At 40.3% G+C, this 18,284-nt stretch overlaps 2 protein-coding genes across 4 annotated transcripts; one reads left to right on the plus strand and one right to left on the minus strand.

Moving 5' to 3' along the window:
• Window positions 1–108: 108 nt before the first annotated feature.
• mapda (N6-Methyl-AMP deaminase) lies at window positions 109–5,790 on the plus strand. Of its 2 annotated transcripts, XM_087843208.1 has the most exons (10): window positions 109–243; window positions 390–520; window positions 716–776; window positions 870–957; window positions 2,958–3,039; window positions 3,141–3,267; window positions 3,992–4,072; window positions 4,176–4,314; window positions 4,948–5,048; window positions 5,440–5,790. In XM_087843208.1, exons 1-10 carry the CDS (start codon window positions 205–207, stop codon window positions 5,629–5,631), a joined length of 1,041 nt encoding a protein of 346 aa, XP_087699334.1. In that variant the 5' UTR covers window positions 109–204; the 3' UTR covers window positions 5,632–5,790. The 2 variants fall into 2 exon arrangements, with proteins under 2 accessions (XP_087699334.1, XP_087699335.1); XM_087843209.1 differs by lacking the exon at window positions 3,992–4,072.
• nat10 (N-acetyltransferase 10) lies at window positions 5,752–17,069 on the minus strand. 2 transcript variants are annotated; one of them, XM_087843207.1, is made up of 29 exons: window positions 16,943–17,069; window positions 16,600–16,726; window positions 16,371–16,462; window positions 16,086–16,257; window positions 15,304–15,426; window positions 15,140–15,201; window positions 14,915–15,029; window positions 14,329–14,436; window positions 14,063–14,196; window positions 13,869–13,962; window positions 13,685–13,783; window positions 13,450–13,586; window positions 12,396–12,520; window positions 12,160–12,310; window positions 11,761–11,857; window positions 11,558–11,674; window positions 10,537–10,638; window positions 10,367–10,441; window positions 9,097–9,213; window positions 8,870–9,003; window positions 8,742–8,790; window positions 8,553–8,649; window positions 8,359–8,466; window positions 8,101–8,273; window positions 7,884–8,003; window positions 7,662–7,760; window positions 6,422–6,495; window positions 6,258–6,338; window positions 5,752–6,170 (listed from the first exon to the last, which is right to left on the minus strand). In XM_087843207.1, the coding sequence occupies exons 2-29, from the start codon at window positions 16,711–16,713 to the stop codon at window positions 6,032–6,034; spliced, it is 3,108 nt and encodes a 1,035-aa protein (XP_087699333.1). In that variant the 5' UTR covers window positions 16,714–16,726; window positions 16,943–17,069; the 3' UTR covers window positions 5,752–6,031. The 2 variants fall into 2 exon arrangements, with proteins under 2 accessions (XP_087699333.1, XP_006782786.2); XM_006782723.3 differs by having other exon boundaries at window positions 16,600–16,742.
• Window positions 17,070–18,284: the final 1,215 nt, after the last annotated feature.

The following is an 18,284-nucleotide window of genomic DNA, read 5'->3' on the forward strand; positions in this document are numbered from 1 at the left end:
AAAAAAAGGAGGAAATACAAGTCGTTTATCTGATGTAGAAAGTAAGTCTTTAGCGGACCCTGACCGCTGCAGTAGCAGCCGGGGAATTATTTCTTGGTTGCACTGATGGTGTTCCGGGTAAATGTAGACTGAAAACAAAGGTTTGTAAAAGCAGCAAACAGCTCGGAGCTCAGAGACTTGCTCGCGGATTGCCTTTACTTTGTGATGGACAATGATGTCTTTTATCGGGAGCTGCCAAAAGTGGTAAGTCAACCGCCTAACGTGAATAACAGAGGCTTATAAAGTTAGTAATGTGAAGGTGTTTGTAGAGAGTAAGGGCGGTTAATGTATAGAGAAGCTTAACGTGTAAGCTAACTAAATGCTAACGTCAGCGTTTTGATTGTTACCAGGAGCTTCACGCTCACCTCAATGGTTCTGTCAGCGAGCAAACCATCGAGAAGCTCATCAGCCGAAAGCCACATCTCAACATTGAACACAGCATGACTGCCATCGGCAAAGGACAGCAGAGGACTCTGGATGAGTGCGTCTGTAATTCATTGACAATTTCATATGAAACCCAGCAGGGTTTAAACCCTACTTTTTATTTGATAAAAAAAGAAAAGAAACGACAAGAAAAAGCATGTGTTGAGCTAATTTTAAGTAGACAGAATGAGCTGTCTGGGAGACGTTGATAAACGGGTTAAGATTAAAACACTATGTCCTTGGGTCTCTGCAGGTGCTTTGAAGTCTTCAGGGTCATCCACAAGTTGGTGGACACTGAGGAGGATATCCTGATGGTAAGGCCTGACTCAAAACAGTGTCGAGCTTCTTTTAGTCAAAGTGTTTCTAAGGATATTTATAAGTAATTGATGTTTTTGTTTTCCTGCCAGGTGGCTACAGATGTTATCAAAGAGTTTGCAGCTGATGGTGTCAAATATTTAGAGTTAAGAAGCACACCACGTGAAGAGAGAGATACAGGTGAATGACAGGCGAAGGTGAATGACACAGTACAGGGAGCAGTGAGTTCTCCTGTCCTTTTCAGCCTTGTATACCTATGATTGTAGAGGTAAGAAGACTAATGATTTGGTTATTAAATTCAATAATTAATTCATTTTAATTATTTAAAGTGTAGTATAACAGTCATTGTCTTATTTTCAGTACTGATAAAACTAAAGAAATTATATTCAATCCTAGGGGTGTATGTGCATAGGAACCAGTTGTAATTGATGGTTGCACAATACAACAGGCTAATACATACAAGTATTTGGGCAACTGTATGGAGAAATTCTTTAAATGGGAAGAACATTTTGACTTCTTGAAAAATTAGCCAGACTCTTTGGGAGTGACTTCCAGGGTTCGTATGGGTAATGGATATTACCTGTCCACAGATTCATGGTGACGTAACTGCTCTTTTAACTGTTTGGTGTCTTTGCTTTGTTAGGTGTTTGTAGAAATGGTTTATATGAGATTTTAGCTGAGATTCAGAGGTTTCTGTGGACACTGCTCATTTCGGCACTTGTATTTCTGACCTTGTGTTATAACTGATTAAACGTGATCTCCTCCCTTTTGCCCCCATTTTTGTGGGAGTGGGTGCTTAACTAGTTAAAAAAACATCTGTCTCCTATTTTTTGTGTCACATAGTAAAGAAGCATCAATATCTGATGAGAAGACTTATTAATTTGGCCTTGCTGTGTATTAATGTGGTGTTTGGTGCAGTTTCTTGTTTTGTGGGGTTGTTGTTGTTTTTTTCCAAGTGGAGATGATATCTTTAACAAGTTGATTTGTTCACATTTGCAAGTCTTAATTTTTAAGAGAAATGTGTTTTTTGAGTTTGTACACTATATGCATATTGCACCATTTCCTTTTTCAGTATTTGTCTGTGGTGCATTTTTCTATGTTTTAACAAAAGGGGAACAAAGGACATTTAAGTCAACCTAAAATGATTTGTTTTAATTTTTACATGGCCTTACTGAGGTGAAACATGCATTCTTTTTTTTTGGTAATGGGCTGGAAAAGCTTAAAAGTGCTTAAAAAGTGCTTGATTTTGACCCTGAAAAATGTGTATGAGCCCTGGACTTCTACAATCATGTGCACTTTTTACAATATAGTGCTTAAAAATTCCAGGTGAATAGGAAAACCGATAATCTATTTACTGTTATTAATTTGCTAATGGTATTTCTTTTTGTGATGAAGTTGAGCGCATTTTCAACCTTCTCTGGGAAGCGTTTCTCTCTGGGACATTTTCAGATGGCTACATGTAGAGAATCGCTTAAGAATTGCTCCATTTGTGTTTTTTGTAATGCCACTGTAAGTTTGGGAATGTAGAATTTCTAAAAGTTCAACGTCAAATTCTGAGAAGTTCACTGAAACTGAAACAAATCAGATGAATAGTTTAGGAAAACAAAAAACAATACAAAAACTGGACCCCCCCCCCAAAAAAAAAAAACAAAAACCAAAAACCAAAAAAAAACCCCCAAAAAAACCCAAAAACAAAAAAACAAAAAACAAAGCAGTGCTGTCAACACAAAGGTACAATAGGCAGAAAACTAATCTAAAGTGCTGAGTTCAGACAGTTCTGATTGGGACCATCCCAGAAACACTAACCTGGGTTTGCTTTTAAGGCGTGACTGAGCTGAATCCAGCAATCTCGGAAGAAATATAGTGAGTGTTCTGGATTAAAAAGTGTTACTTAAAATATATTTTACTCAACTAATATATAACTGAAAAAACAGTAATACAGAAAAATAATGCAATTAAGTCCATAGGTTTTTGGAAAATAACACAAATTCTGTAAATGTGCTTCTGTACACCACCACCTTCTCATATTGAGTGTGAGTTCAGCACTTCACCTCCAGATCTTTTGTTTGCTTTTTTGTATTTGGGTTTTTTGCAGTGGAAGAGCAAGGGAACAAACTGAACATGAAATTACTTGGGATTTTTTCTCACCATGCACTGATTTGGTATGTTTGTGTTCGTAGGACTGACAAAGAAGACTTACATTGAAACGGTCATCAAAGCCATCCAGAAGTGTAAGGAGGAGGGAGTGGACATTGATGTCAGGTAGGTTTACCCAGCTGTGTGCAAGTCCACACATTTGTCTTATGAGTTGTGGCTGTGTCACCACACGTCACGCATGATTCTCAATATTATTCATCTTGAAGGTTTCTGGTAGCCATTGACCGCAGGAATGGGACTGAAGTTGCCTTGGAGACGGTGAATTTGGCTGAGGAGTTCATGCTGTCATCTGATGGTTTAGTGGTGGGAATTGACCTCAGTGGAGATCCAACGGTTTGTCAGACAGTTTGGTACTATGGTGGCTTTGTACTAATAGTTACAGATCCAGTTACTCTGTGTTTTACTGGCATTGTTTGGGTCTATTTGACCCATAATAGGAATGGTCACCGTCTAGTTTTGTGATGAAATATTTCTATTCTGGTGGGAGTGGACTTTTCCAGGGTGACAAAGAAAAGTTGTTAAACTGGTCATCTCAAATAACTTCTGCAGAGCACAAGAGTTTAATTTTTGAAAATGATGTAAACTGTATGTCATTAAATCTCATCCTTAATTCCCCATTTTTATTCTTGGACTCTACTAGAGCAGCTTTGCATGATTCACAGTTTTAAAGTAATCCTTATTTATCTTAAACTGGGCCTTGATGAAGCTCCTCAATTCATACTTTATCTGAAACAAACCATTTTAAATAATCTTGCTTCAAGGCCAGTATTGCTTTTACCAGACTTTCTTCCAATTGGCAGCTTCTTGCAAACTGAAGGTGTTAATACTAATCTTTTGGCTCACAGGGATTAATTGCACATATGCTGATCTCATTATTAAAAACTTTTAAAACATGTTAAACACCAGAAACCACGCTGTAGCAGTATTTATATGAAAGAAAATAAGAGGTAGCTTGTTAAATTGACTTTAAATTATGTTGGGAAACTGTATTGTAATGCTATTTATTAGTAGGACCACGTCTCATTATTTCACATGATAATGTAGCTTTCATTTTAAGGTGGGCCATGGCAAAGATCTGCTTCCTGCCCTACAGAAGGCCAAAAACTCTGGACTGAAGTTGTCACTGCACCTCTCAGAAGTATGAATAGTACACTTAAAAAGTAGAGAGAGAGAGATAGAGAGAGATAATTTGACTGTAGTTATATTTTACATAAGAGTGATGTCATTAAATATTGTTGCAGATTCCATCACAGCTGGACGAATCAGATTTGCTGTTGAGTCTTCCTCCTGACAGAATCGGTCACGGCACCTTCTTACATCCTGAAGTCGGTGGATCTCAAAGCCTCGTTAACAAAGTGGTTCAGAAAAAGATACCAATAGGTGACGCAGCATCCACGCTAAGATGTTTTCATTTTAAAACGTGTGAACTTTTAATCAAATTTATGCCTCACATGCACACTGTTCCTGTGCTGCAGGATCGCAGTGACTGAGGCATCTCGCTACCGATGCAGTTTCACTCTGAAAAGTTTAAGGGGGGGAATAAGCGATGCAGACACATCCACATCTGTCGGTCCACATCTTATCAGTGATACTGACAAAATATAAATATAGCAAGTATGTTGTATTGACAGCATACTTCTAGGGAATACTACGAGGATTCTAAATATCACTTTATAGTCTGAATCCAAATATCACGTCACATTTGACCTCTGACCTCATGTTTGTTTCACCCTTTCAAGTTATTCATATTGTTATTTACAAATCAATACATATCATTCATTTTCTTCTCCTGTGTGTGTAATCAAAGTAAACATCTGTCACGCTTTGCTTATCTGATCTATACTGCACTACCAACTTAAAGAAAACAAAGTGAATATTAACAACACAATACTCAGTAGTTAAAAATAAATTGTCCCGATAGTGAGCTGCGTTATGGTGGAGGTTTGAGCTCGCAGTGCATCTTTTTTGACGTACGAGCAGAACTTTTCATGTTGATTTTTTTTTTCTCTGTAGAGCTGTGCCTGACATCAAATGTGAAAGGCAACACTGTGCCGTGTTACTCCAAACATCATTTCAAGTACTGGTACGAGCTGGGACACCCAACTGTAATTTGCGTAAGTTTCCACTGTTTACTTCTTTTTAATGTTTTGGTTTTTTAACCTCATTAGGCTAAATTCTTGCATAGTCTTTATCTTACACCGAGCCTTCAGCAACAGTTGAATTAGTTTTAGCTCGTCTCCTTTTTAAGCCATCTTTTATTCTGATTGGCCGCTCCTCTCAAAGACTGGGTTTAGACAGCAGGTGGGTGGAGCTTCTGTGGGAGCCAACTAGGGGGAAAAAACTGAACCGTACTTTTCAGAGTATTTTTTCTTTTAGATTAACACATTAGAAAGAACTTTCTACGTGAACAAAAAAAGATCAGAGACCTGTGGGAGGAAAGGGGGAAGAAAAAAAAAAAATCACAACTGAACGATGAATGGGTGGTGTTCCTTTTTTACATTACAGACCGACGATAAAGGAGTCTTCTGTACGGACTTGTCTCAGGAATATCAGCTGGCAGCTTCCACATTCGGTCTCAGTCATGAAGCCGTGTGGAAGCTCTCTCAGCAGGCCATAGACTGCATCTTCGCACCAGAGACTGTGAAGCAGCAGCTTAAAGAGAAGTGGAATGACTTGCATCCTCAGCTTTTCAAGTGATCGGTTCATCGGAGCCAAAAGCCAACTACATACCTCAAGTTTTAATTTTTTTTTTAAAGCAACTATTTAACAAGGATTTACAGAAACCCTTACATTAAATCTAAAAATACTGTAAAATGGTTTATGTAAGTGGAAAGTAAATCATAACTTTTTATTTAATCAGGCTGAAGTGTGATGCTTTGTTCTGTTGACAGTATCTGTGCAGTGTTACACAGTCGAGAGGAGCAAAATTGTTCTTACAGCAAGTGACAGCATACAAAGAGCAGAATTTAACACAAAACAATAAAAAGAGACTATCCAGTCTCACAGTTACACTCACAGGCTTACAATTCAGTCCAAGATATCCCAAATTCTCTACATTCTCACATGTAGTCTTGTCAATACTGTGTCCACTTCACTGTCACGCCTTCTTTCCAAATTTTCCATGCTTGTTCTTCTTGAATTTTCCGTGTTGCGTTTCCTTCTTTTTTAATTTTCCGTGTTGGGGAGCTCCATTGCTCGCTATGGGGGTTCCTCCTTCCCATTTCCTCTTCTTGTCACTGTTGGAAGCAGGTCTTCATTACAAACAAGCTTTTCCAACAACTGAACACTAGATTTCTCACCTAACATTGTAAGTAACACTCTACCTTTTTATGCTGACGATAGCTGTGCTCCCTGCTTTCTTCAGCACCTGGTCCCACTCCTCATCGTCTCCACGAATTTTGTACCTAAAAATACAAAAAGACAGCTAGAGTAAATACTGGTCTAAAAAATGTAATGGCCAAGGCTGCCCTTCAAACCCGATACTCACTGTTCCAGGTCCATTTCCTTTACTTTTTCCACATCTTGTTTGTGTCTCTCCTCAAATTCCTTTGCTGCTTCATTCTATGAACAAAGATGGAAAAAAATGTTTGAATCTGACACAGTATTAGATGTAAAGCTCCAACATAATTCCTCCTTTACTTGTATCTATAAAATGTAGGGGTGTGACACTTCTGAAACCGAGACCAAAGTTGACATATAAACACTGTGGGGGTTTTGTGGTTCCATCTTTGTGTTTTGTAATACAGAGAAACAGCTTTACAGGCACAGCAGCCCCATCCACCTGCTCTTCAAACTTTCAGCCAATCAGAAGTGAGCTGCCATACGGAGGAGGAAGGGCGCTAAAGCTGCAGAGCATGCAAAGCTGCTTCTAGAAGAGTCCATGAATAAAAACGTGAAGCCATAAATGAGCATAAAAGGCCTACGAGAACTGAAAGCTAATTAGAAATGCATCAGAATAACGAGTTTACTCTCAGTTCATGATCAGGTCATGTTTATGGCTGCGGTTTAGGGAAAAAAACCCCAGAATTAAACTTTTTTCTTTTTTGTTTCTCTTCGAGTAAATAGAAAAAATAAAAGATTGTGGCAAAAACTGTTGCCCGAAATTTGAAACCCTTAACCCTTAAACAAAAGCATAAAATGAAGGAGGAACTTTCTGCTGCTCCCTTATGATGGATTAGCACCAACTTATGACCCCTGAAGCTGGATTAGTCTCTCCTGCTGTCAAACCAATGATCTTTTGCATATAATGCACAAATAATAATGCTATAAAATAGCCATGACAGCATCATATTACATGTTTATGTAATAACCAAAATATTAATATAAACTTTTTTTCATTTTAATAAGAATTTGAATCTTTATTTTAACCTCCTAGGACCTGGCGTCCACATATGTGGACATCACATTTTGGGTTATTTAGACCAAAATACTCAATTTTGCTCTACAAGGGCCTGATATCCACTTACGAGGACATTATACTGCTACTGTTCTATCAGAATTTTAAACAAATATCCTCATATGTGGCTCTTATTTTTCATAAAAACAAAAAGGTAAAAAAAAAGGTAATTCTTTGTTTTTACATTCATCGGGCCCCAATCAGCCCAAATATCAAAGAGAAATTAAAAATGCATGCCGTGGAAGAGTTCGGGTCTTAGGAGGTTAATGGTAATAACCTGTAAATTATTCCAGCATTAGGCTAATCATCAGTAATAATTTAGCACACATACCAGATCTTCACTGAGGCTTCTGACAGTTGGCTCCATTGCAACGTCTTTAGTGGCTGCCATCTGTGCTTCAACTGCTTTTTCTTGGATGCCGGTGAAGATCTAATGCAGTAATAATGAAAAGATCTGATGTTACAGCCTTACTGCAGCTGCTTTAATTAACAGCGAGTTGTACATCATCTATAAGTGAGTTTTTTCTGTATGACTTAATTATTGGCAACTCACTTGCACAAATTTACGGATGACGCGGTTGAAGAGGCCCATGAGCTGTGAGCTTGGAAGCTCAATTTCCTTTTCCAGCTGATCCACAGACTTATGCTGCAGTCCGATTCCCAGCAGCAAAGCCTAGAGCACAGCGGACATCAGCCAGTTAACGTCTTAAACAGAGGAATCAGCTGCATTGGAAGGATACCTGTCATATAAAATGTTGATGGAAACGTACACACTGCGCTGCTGAGAGAGACATGTCACCGAGCTGCTTGAGGAAGAACACGCGTGCCACCGTTGGCACCAGGTCCATAATGAGGTGGTAATCCACCATGCTCCTCGAATACAGCTCCAGACGTTTGAGGTCATAAGGGCTGAAGTGAGCCGCCAGCTCTGAGCTGCTGAGAACTGTTATGATGAGAGACAAGTCAGATTGGGGTGAGGTCTACGCTGGAGAAATCAGATCAGGGTGTTTTAAACAGAGGACTCTTACTGCTGATATTCTCCTTGGACTTCTTATTCTGCAAAATGCTCAGTGCTAGACTTGGATGAAAGTTGCTGAACTGGTAGGAGAGCAGAGACAGGAAGCGCCGACGAAAATCTGAGGAAGGGGAAGAAGAATTGTTCTAAAGAAGCCTGACAAGCTTGAGCACACCAGTTCTCCTCAGGCAGTGTAAGCATGTTTACCTTTCGAGAAGGCAGAAAGCCACTGGCTCTGCTCCAGGGTTTCATCTGTATTTAGCTCCTTCAGCATCACGCAGGAGTGCTCTCCTGTAAGGTCATTCTACATACAACCGCACATGAAAAAATAATTACAGCAGCGCAACAACAAAAAAACAACAAAAAAACATGGAAAAGTGACTGAACGGTACTTACTGGGGTTTGTCTCAAATAAACTGGAATATATCCTGCCTTCTTCCAGAACCTGTTGTGGTTGAAAACAGATTCATTTTTATACACTTCCAAAAGATTCATCCCCTTCACTTCATGTTAAGCCAACTCACTTAAGCAGTTGTGCAGTAAGGCCATAGGAAACTCCTAAGTAGTCCAGTTTCTCTGCCCTCCTCTCACTCAGCTTCAGCAGAAGAGGAGGGAGCTCCTTGCGTGGAGTGATCACCTCTTCCAGCAGACTCACAGCCTGCACAACAAACCGTAGCAAGGTTCACTCCGGTTACACTTCAAGTGCGCAAATAATGTCTAGCAGATGTTGCTGAAAGCACCGGTGTCTTACCTCACTGCTGACGGAGGTGATTTCATTGTGGTTTGATTGTGTGCTCTCATCCATCGTGGGAAACTTGCCCTCGTAGTACATCTGCAGCAGCTGGAGAGCTCTGGAGCCGTAGCCCATCTGGTGCACAGGTCGATTATTCAAATTAACTGTGTTACTACGCCAACAAAAGCTCCGGGAACTTTCATTTCCCAAATTTCACTAACTTCCTGAGGGCAAGCATTCCTCTGTCATGTGGAGCTTTCTTTTGTTTACACAGTAAGGCCAAAGCCTTAAAAAAAATTAAAAAAAAAAAAAAAACTAAAGAAAACAATAAACGGTTTTTCCCTCTGAATCATGTCATTCATGCGCTGACAGGTTAAAAAAAACAATGCTGCAACCAAGCACTGAAGTCTGTACTCACCCAAGGGGTGTAATATTATCTCCCCTAAACTTAATTTAGATGCATGGTCTAGTGGACAGCTGTTTCTTTATTTTTGTTTGTTTGTTTGTTTGTTTTTAACTACTAAAACCTTTTCAGGGAGCTAAAAGATTCTTTCAGGACATTGTTTGTCTGAGTTTCCTGTGCAGAGAAGACCCTCTGAGATTAAGCTAATAGGTCAGCTTCATCTACACATGAGACAAAAACAAAAAAACCCCAAAACATAGGGACCAGGTTACATCTTTCTCAGTCTCTCTTCTATCTCTTCTAGTCCCCAGGCACTTCTGCATCACCTCATCCGTCAACCTGTCCAAGCAGTTCCAGGTCTGTTTTGCCTAAATTAATGCCGCTGACATTTGTTATTTTATAGTGTGGCACTTCTCTCACAGAAATCTCTCTGGACATGCAAGTGATGTAACAGGCACCACCCCACAGATCAATTTCTAACATGTATTCTTCATCACGTCATCTCTTTTTATTTATTCTGCTGACTATAACTGCTGATGGGTTTCAGGGTTTTTAAAAATTGTATTTTTGGCTGTTGTTATCTTCTCTGAGTTTAACCTAGGAGTAATTCAGGGCCGCTCAGAAATACCCCAGAATAGGCGCTTCTTTCTTTCCAAAGACAGCCCTGAAAGAATTTTAGCATGGGGAGTTTGCTTCATGCTTTAGTGGACTGCACATGAAGCTTTGGGCCACCCAAAACAAAACAAACAAAAAAATGCATAGTAGTTCCTGCAGACAAAAATGCCCTTTAGGAAATTCCTCACCACTCTTACTCCCCGAGGAAAGCAACTGCAGTGGAAATATTTCAGTACAGTGTACATCAAGACAAACATGACAGATTCTTACTCCTTGGTAGTCTGGATTAACAGCAATGCGCACCACTCTCCCTCCTGAGAGGGTGCCAAACTCCGGGTCTTGAAACTGTGACAAGAGTAGAGGATTCAGTATTAGTTTAAAAATGTCCTCACTGGACTGTAAAAGAATGAGCTGTAGTGGTTTTGTTGAAGGTTTTGTACCTGCTCTGAGACAGTCCAGGGAATGAGGTCGCCTGAGGCCTTCTTCCCTCTGGACAGGCCGTTGAGGATGGACTGTCTTGATATTTCCCCCTCCAGACATACCTGGGGGGCACGAGGGTGCAAATGCATGTTTGAGTGGAATCAAAAAGGTCGCCTATCAGTGATGTTCATAGAGCTCATGCATGCTAGTGACAATAAATCACTATTAAAAAAAAACCCTAAGCCAGGGATGTCAAAATCATTTTACATCACGGGCCAAACAGAGCTCACTGCTGACCTTATTTGGGCCAGAAATGTAAATAACTGTAAGAAGTAAACGTGTAAAATAAATATTACATTTTATCTATCTATCTCTCTCAGTAGGAAAAGCTGTAAAAATGTATGAAAATACAATTAAAAGTCCAGATTTCTGTTCTTCACGTTTTCCGAAGCCATCCAGTGGGCCGGACTGGAATCTTTGCCAGGCCGATTCCGGACCCCCGGCCCTCATTGTCTGACACCCCTACCCTATGGCTGTAGTAGTCCTCCGAGGGCATGTGCAGCGGCAATAATGGGGGCAGTCTCAGTCCCAACTCAAAATAGCTTAACCTAAACCACAATCTATTTCCTAACCTACACAAGAAGTTTTGGTTCATAAAAACCAAAACCAAACCACGAGAGAAAGTGACAACAAAAAAGTGAGTTACATAGAAACTAAACAAAGTGAAGCAGGACCCAAAATATGGACAAAAGGTTCACAGTCTTACTTTATACCAGTGCCTCCTGACCTGCCCAGCTATGCACTTTTTTTAAATAGAGTCTACACAAATCAATTACAACACCTACATAATGTTTATAGAGGTGTTACACACACTTTACCACTTACAAAGATTTGAGATGCCCATATAAGCAATTATGAATCTTTTTGCAAATATCATAATTTTGTTGGTTTGTAATAAATAACTAATAACTAGAATTTCATTAACTACTCATTTCCCACCCTATGATTTAAAACAGTGGGTCTGTGAGTGTATTACAGTACCTGCACCACAGCGAGGACCTCGGGTAGTGAGTTTTGTGTGGGAGGAACAGGTGGCAGGAGGCAGAAGAGGTGATGAGCCGGAGCGTCAGACAACATCTGCAGGTCATTTGGGGAATTCTGGAGACAAAAATATGAGTCACAAAAATGACAACACTGTGCAGGGCACAGTAAATTAAAGTCAAAGGACTGCAATTGACAATCACCTTGTAGTGCGATGCCACATAGAGAGCCATCAACCTCTGCAAGAAAGCTTCAGACGCTTTGTGGTAACAGAACAGTGTGTCTCGGTTCACATAGTATCTGCACAGCATTAGATAAGGACAAATGCAAACTTGCATAGTGAATGTAGGTGATGTGATGTGCACCATAGATTAGAAATCTGGCAAAAAAAAAATTTCGTTTCTATTGCACAGACTTCAATATTGAGTTTCAGTATTTTAAATAATAACTGTCCACGGCATTTTCTGCAGCCTGACTTTAAATGTTTGCTAATCTATGCACAAAATACCACACTGCGCCTACTTAATGCTCACCCAGCAAAAAAACCCCAATTACACATGTAAATTTGCCTCAGGCGGGATTACTAGGGAAACAAAGGATACAGTTCACATGTTTGTGGAAGCGGGCAGCCGGAAATGAGCCTGGGAATGTTGAGGCAGTCTAGACAGAGCAGCTCATTCAGCCACTTCTCTACAGGGTCTCCCGGAGAGTACCGAATGGACTCGTGCAGAGAAACCTCGTGGAGAGAACGAGCTGCGAACGGAAACGGGTAAACAGCAGTGAGTCACACGATACAGATGCACTGAACATAAACACGGTGAGCAACGGAGATCCTCACCTGCTGATAGTCTGGCTGTATTGGTGGTTCTGTTCTCTGCAGACATGCTCTGCTGACTGTCTGCGCTCTGCTGCCTCAGCTGCTGAATCAGCTTGAGGGAAAGAGAGCGCCCGGTGCCTTCATAGCTGCAGAAATACAAATAATTAGCACGGAAACAGAAATGTGAAAATTCACTGGTTGCAGCTTCTTGTGCCCGAGTAGCTCAGGTGTGTGCACTTCTCAACTGGTTTTGAGTTTTTTAAAAAAAAAACAAAAAAAAAACTGAAAATAGTGCCTTGTCTGCTTATTTTAGCCCTTCATTCAATATTCCTACAGCTTAAAGCTGAAATGTACGATTGCATAAACTTATTTACAGCAATAACAACAAGTACTGAAGATAAAGACAGAAGGACATTAAGTCCCAGGATCTCATGCCTGTGCTGCTGGAACTGTGAACATTATGATGGATTTCGCTCCCTTAATTCCAAATATGATCAGTTTTAAACACCGACTGCACAAAAACACACTGTGTGCTGTATAAGTTGCTTAGTTTTGGATTCAGTCATGTTGAAAAGGCTTAGCTCAACAGCCAATTTGCATTTCCTTGTGCCAGTGCAACTGCTCTGAGCATCCCAGCCACAAAACTTGATCTGTGTGATGATTTGAAAGGCAGTGCCTTAAGACTTAAGGTGCAGTGTGCAACATCGCATCACTAGATGTCAGTAGACTGCACAAAGCTATGGTGGCACACTTAAACCTAATGTTAGCTGGCCTGATGTAAGCTTATAACCAGCTGTTATTGTTGTTCAGTTAGGTCATTGTCAGCTGTCAGGAGACGGGAAAGTCGCCTGTAATGTGCTGACAGTGGGTAAGTGTGACTAAACTGGGACTAAATAAGCATGTTTATGCACATTTTTGTGTGTTAGAGCCCTGACTTCTGTTCAGGAGTTCCATATTTAAGTGCCTCATTTCTCTCATTGATCATTTTACTCAAAAAAGTCTTCACGGTAATATATTCAGACAAAACCAACAAGCATCTTGTGGTGTATAAATATGACTCAGGTTTTAAACTGACCCGTTGATGGTGGAGGCCATGAAAACCAGATAAGGCCCGAGCAGCTTCTTAACAAGAGGAAGAGGGATTGCTGCGGCCTCGTCGATGACAAGCAGTTCAGCCTGGCCCAGCTTCACTGCATCACCTGGGTGGATATACTGTTGGGCCACAGTAATGGTGCGATCAGATCAGGTGTAAATTTCACTTTTTATTGTAAAAGAAGACCCCTTTTTTTTTTTTTATTAGTCTTGTTTACCTGAATTGTCTGCCGATGCTCTTTGAATATGTTCACCCGCACCACTGCTTTATTGAACTCTGGATTCAAAGACTGAATGATTTCATAGTCGAGATGCTCCTGCGAATTAAAATGGGAGTAAGAAGCAGTACGTGCTCACCATGTGCACATGACATCAGTGGTGCAGAGAAGAGTCAGAGCCTACCTGATACTGCAGGGCATCGAAGCCTTTGAAGATGAATTCAAACATAGTGTGAAGGTTGTCCGGGCTCGGCGAAGTTACAAAGATATTAGAGTAGCTTTAAAAATAAAAAAGTTACAATAACAGGTGACGAGTGAGAAGAATAAAAACAGACAAAACTGATATTTTAAAATGGCATTGATAAAAGTCACATATACCCAAAAGCCACAGCTCCAGCAACAGCCAGCCCCAAAGCTGCAGACTTGCCTCGACCACGGGCAGCAGTCAGAGCCACAGTGCTCCTCAGCGTCTTCTCTGATATTGCTTCAATAAACTTCAACACCGCCTTTGCCTATAGAAAATATTCAAAATAACAACTGGGACACCTGCACATCTGCTACTTACTGTTTAACTATAACATTGCAGTCAACTTGAATTCAGTTATAGGAGGTGAATGTGTCTGTAGCATTTAAAAGGCCCTGACCTGGTCCATAGTCCTGCATGCATCCACCAATACACCGACTGGCTGAGTGTCCTGAAGGGACTCCTTCAGATCCTTCAGCTCCTGTTCTCGAGGAGGCAACCTGTCCTCCTGAATGGGAATGAGAGAGCCAGTCAGAAGGGAGCGTACTGTATGGAGTCTTTTTTTCTCCCTAAATGTGCACTTATTGGCTTTTCAGAGACTTTCAGCACAGTATCCTAAGCAACAGCAGGAAAAACATTATCATTGCTTCTTCTCAGAGCAGCCAGAAATGCCTGTCCTTAAAACCCTCCAACTCTTTCTCAAAGAGGCCCAACTGGTCTTTATAATGTATGAAACATTTTTAAACTTATTTAAAAAGGGACAGAACGCAGTGCAACCTACATATTGTACAGACAATAAATCCTGGGTGCCTGTTTTATGCAAGTTAATAGTCTGAAATCATAAACACACAAAAGCAGAACAACGTCTAAACCATTAATCCTCCCATGTGCAGGATAACCACTATGAAGCTTGCTGTCAGCAAACTATCTGCTGAATAACTAACCGATTAAAAAAACATTTTATACTATATAATTAAAAAAGGTACCTGAGTCTTTGGTGGGACTGGTTTAATGTTTGCCATATGGGTGGAAATTGGCATGATGTTAAGTTGGTCATCAATGACGACACAGTTTTTGCAGGACGCCAAAGATAGAATGAACCTTTAAAAAAAACCACAAAAATAAAACCACATTTTTAATATGACGGTTCAATTTTCATTCCTCTGAGCAAATACACTTCAAACTCCATGAACTCTTGGCAAAGCACCTACCTCTCATTAAACCTTCCAACCACATCCTGATGAGCCTCGGTCCTGTATCGAGAGTGCACGTCCTGGAGGAAGAAGAAGGGGTAGAGAGGGGGAAAAAGTTGGTCACAGTGGGTTCCACGTCATCAGAAGAGCAAACCGAATCTAATAATAAATTAAATCCTTACCATAGTCATTGTATACAGCTGTTTCAGAGACTTCATGGTCCTGAGCAGTAGGACCACTATACCGCCACCTTCTACAGTCTCGATAGTTCTTGCCAAGAGGTTAGGAGTGAGAGCTTCAAAGTCCTGTGTGACAAGAGAAACAATAGAAATCAAACACCTGATGCACCTCCCCACCCCACCCTGATCAAATGCACTTATGTTCTTGTTTGTAAGGAACAGGAACATAAGTTCATCAACAGAAAAAAAACAAAAAACAAAAACAAGGTCAAATTTAAAGAGCATTTAGAAAAATGAACAGGGATGTTTAGAAGATGCTCAAAATGATGCTTAATGTCATGCTTGGCCTCTGTTAACCTCTCAGTTCATCCAGTGTGACAAAGAAGGCACCTAGAAGCCCTTCTGTTTAAACCAACCTTTTTCTGATTGGCTGTACTTTCCAAACAGAACGTTCGAACAGCAGGTGGGTGGAGCTTCATTGTCAGAAACGACCATATTAAGCATATCTAGTCTCACTGACGTTCATTGTACTGATCCATGAACACACGAAACTGTGTTTAGAGCAGTGTGCAGCTTTTGGCTCAGCTAACTTCATTATTTGAAGCTTTGGCCAAGCTTAGTATGAGCAATATGACAAGTAATAGGTAAGGGCAAATAAAGATTGACTTAAAGTTCATTTCAAACCCTGTAACTATTTATTTGCAGGCAGATGTCACACTATTGTACCAGAAGCCTAGTGGTTTATTTTACTCTAAAATCTTTTTTAAACCAGAGCAGAGACTCACCTGTAAGACGCACATGCCGTAAGTGTTTCCCAGGATCTTGTGTGTCTCGTTGTAGTAACAGTAGCGGATGTTGGTTGCGGCAACAAAGAGTTCAAATGGGTCGTCCTGATTCAGGTTCAACGTGCCAGTTTTAATCTTCTTCTGCAGCTGTTTCATGCGCTTCTTTCTATTGCTGTTTCGCAAATGAGATGATGATGAGAAACACCTTTTTTTTAAATCCCAGATTTGGGAAACTCTTTAAATATTTGACAGATTACACCCTCTCTCCTGTGAGCTCACACACACCTGCTGAATCCCAGATCTTTTTTATAGCACCAGAGCACCGAGGGTCGAGCTCTCACAGCAGCTTTAGACAGCATGTGATGTAGGATGACAACCTGGCCAACAGAGAGGAGCAACTGTGTTTTAATGCTCAGTTATACACATGTAAATTCACAACCCTGCAGGTAAAATAAGCCCACTGCTCCTAATGCAAGCTAATGTGTCTTGAATGCGCGGGGAGTGATGGGATTACCTGATCTCTGCCACGATCCCCCACCACAACAAACAAGGTCCTGTGCTGCAAAGCGACCCCATTCTCTATCTGGACCCGGATCCGGTTGTCTACCTTCTTACGGACGGTTGCCATAGTCTATTTGCTCCTGAGAGAGAGAATAACTGTCCGATAGCAAAATCACACAGAAGCAGATACTAGTTAAACAGTGTGACAAAAGCATTGGAGCCAGAGCCGCAAAGAGCTGACAACTGAAACAGGAGGAAGAACTCAGTGGAGCTAACTTACAGCTAAAACAAAAATATTTAAGGATCAAACTAGCAAAACACACAAAACACTGTAGGATGGACCCGTTTCCGGTTACCTGATATTACAGATGAACTGTCAGGCCTTTAGCTTTTGTAAAAACACAGCAAGTTGCACGCTAAGCTTACACGCCAGCCATCACGCTGTTGATAAATTCACGTGGAGACTGCGCTTCATGGAGGACCCCTGCGTGACGTCAGAATTGTGCGACTTTGTTTGAAAAGTTTCCTGTGTTGAGCGTACAACATTTACAACTGGAGCAAGTTCAACAAAGTGTGTGGGGGGGAGGGGGGGTTGGGGGGTAAATCAATATTCATTGCCCCCACACATTTTAGTCTATTCTGAAAGCAATGGTAAAGACAAGGATATTGGATATTTTCTAATTATTTGTTAATTTTTTTTTTTTTTTTTTTACATTTTTGCTCCTTTTTTTTTTGCCTGGAATAATTTCCGTTACCTTTCTTTTTTTTTTTTTTTTTTTTTTTTAGTAAAATGCTTTGTGTTATACTTAAAAAGACAAATAAATGTAAATTAAATAAAAACGAAACGATGGCCTCATATATATTCTATTGAATAGCCTCGGCTTCTAGTAATAATTTTGGTTAAATCTCTACATGTACTTGCAAGTGAGGCTTTGTTTTTGTTTTTGACATATTTATTGAATACGCAAACAAAAGCATATCATACGGGGAGAGAATCAGTTAAATTAAAAATAAATAAGAAAAATTAAACTACTGTTATAACACGTTAAAGTAAAGTGTTTAGTTTGGGGAGTTTTTCCTTTCAATAGTTTGAGAAAATATTTGACTGGCTATTACACAGCGCCTTTTTTCCAAGTCTATTACAAAGTCACCAATTGAATTCAGTGTGGACAAAACGGGTTTTAAAATAGCTTGGAGAGACATTACAGCGGCAATTTATAGTGTAAAATTAGTTTTGCTTTGTCCCGTGTCAGGACGGCACTACAGTGTGTCTACTCTCTGGCCACAGGGTGGTGCTGCATCCCACACTGAGCAACCAGCTAGATGTTTTCAGTTTTTCCTTTTTAGGAGAGACGCTTAGACTGATAACATTACAGTGAAGATATTTTGGTAGCAATAAAAAGTAAAGTTAAGAGTCACGTGAGCCAACGAAACTGAATTTTCCCTACAGTCATCTTTAAAATAAGACGTCTGTACTGAGAAAAAGATGTCTTGACGCATGCTCAATCATCCAGGTAAGTAAATCCCAAAAGGTAGATTCTGTTCATCTCGACGTAGCGTTTTCAATGGGAGAAACGTTTCATCACTCATCCAAGTGACTTATTCAGTTTCAGCTGACTGCAGGTTTCCCCAACCTTATAAACAGTACATGTTTGCACAATAACTGAAATCAGCCCACCGAATGAACAATGGACTGTG

This window comes from Neolamprologus brichardi, chromosome 7 (genome assembly GCF_056152115.1).
Source record: "Neolamprologus brichardi isolate AB-2024 chromosome 7, ASM5615211v1, whole genome shotgun sequence".
Lineage (NCBI taxonomy): Eukaryota > Metazoa > Chordata > Actinopteri > Cichliformes > Cichlidae > Neolamprologus > Neolamprologus brichardi.

Bases quoted from the DNA above. Each gene is read 5' to 3' on its own strand.
- mapda (XM_087843208.1), top strand. From the start codon at position 205: ATGGACAATGATGTCTTTTATCGGGAGCTGCCAAAAGTG. The intron at 521-715 runs GTGCGTCTGTAA...GGGTCTCTGCAG, and splicing joins CAGCAGAGGACTCTGGATGA to GTGCTTTGAAGTCTTCAGGG. The intron at 958-2,957 runs GTGAATGACAGG...TTGTGTTCGTAG, and splicing joins ACGTGAAGAGAGAGATACAG to GACTGACAAAGAAGACTTAC.
- nat10 (XM_087843207.1), bottom strand. From the start codon at position 16,713: ATGGCAACCGTCCGTAAGAAGGTAGACAACCGGATCCGGGTCCAGATA. The intron at 15,427-16,085 runs GTGAGTCTCTGC...CTTGTCACACAG, and splicing joins ACGGCATGTGCGTCTTACAG to GACTTTGAAGCTCTCACTCC. The intron at 6,496-7,661 runs GTATGTGTGCTA...CTTTGTTCATAG, and splicing joins GAAGCCTCAGTGAAGATCTG to AATGAAGCAGCAAAGGAATT.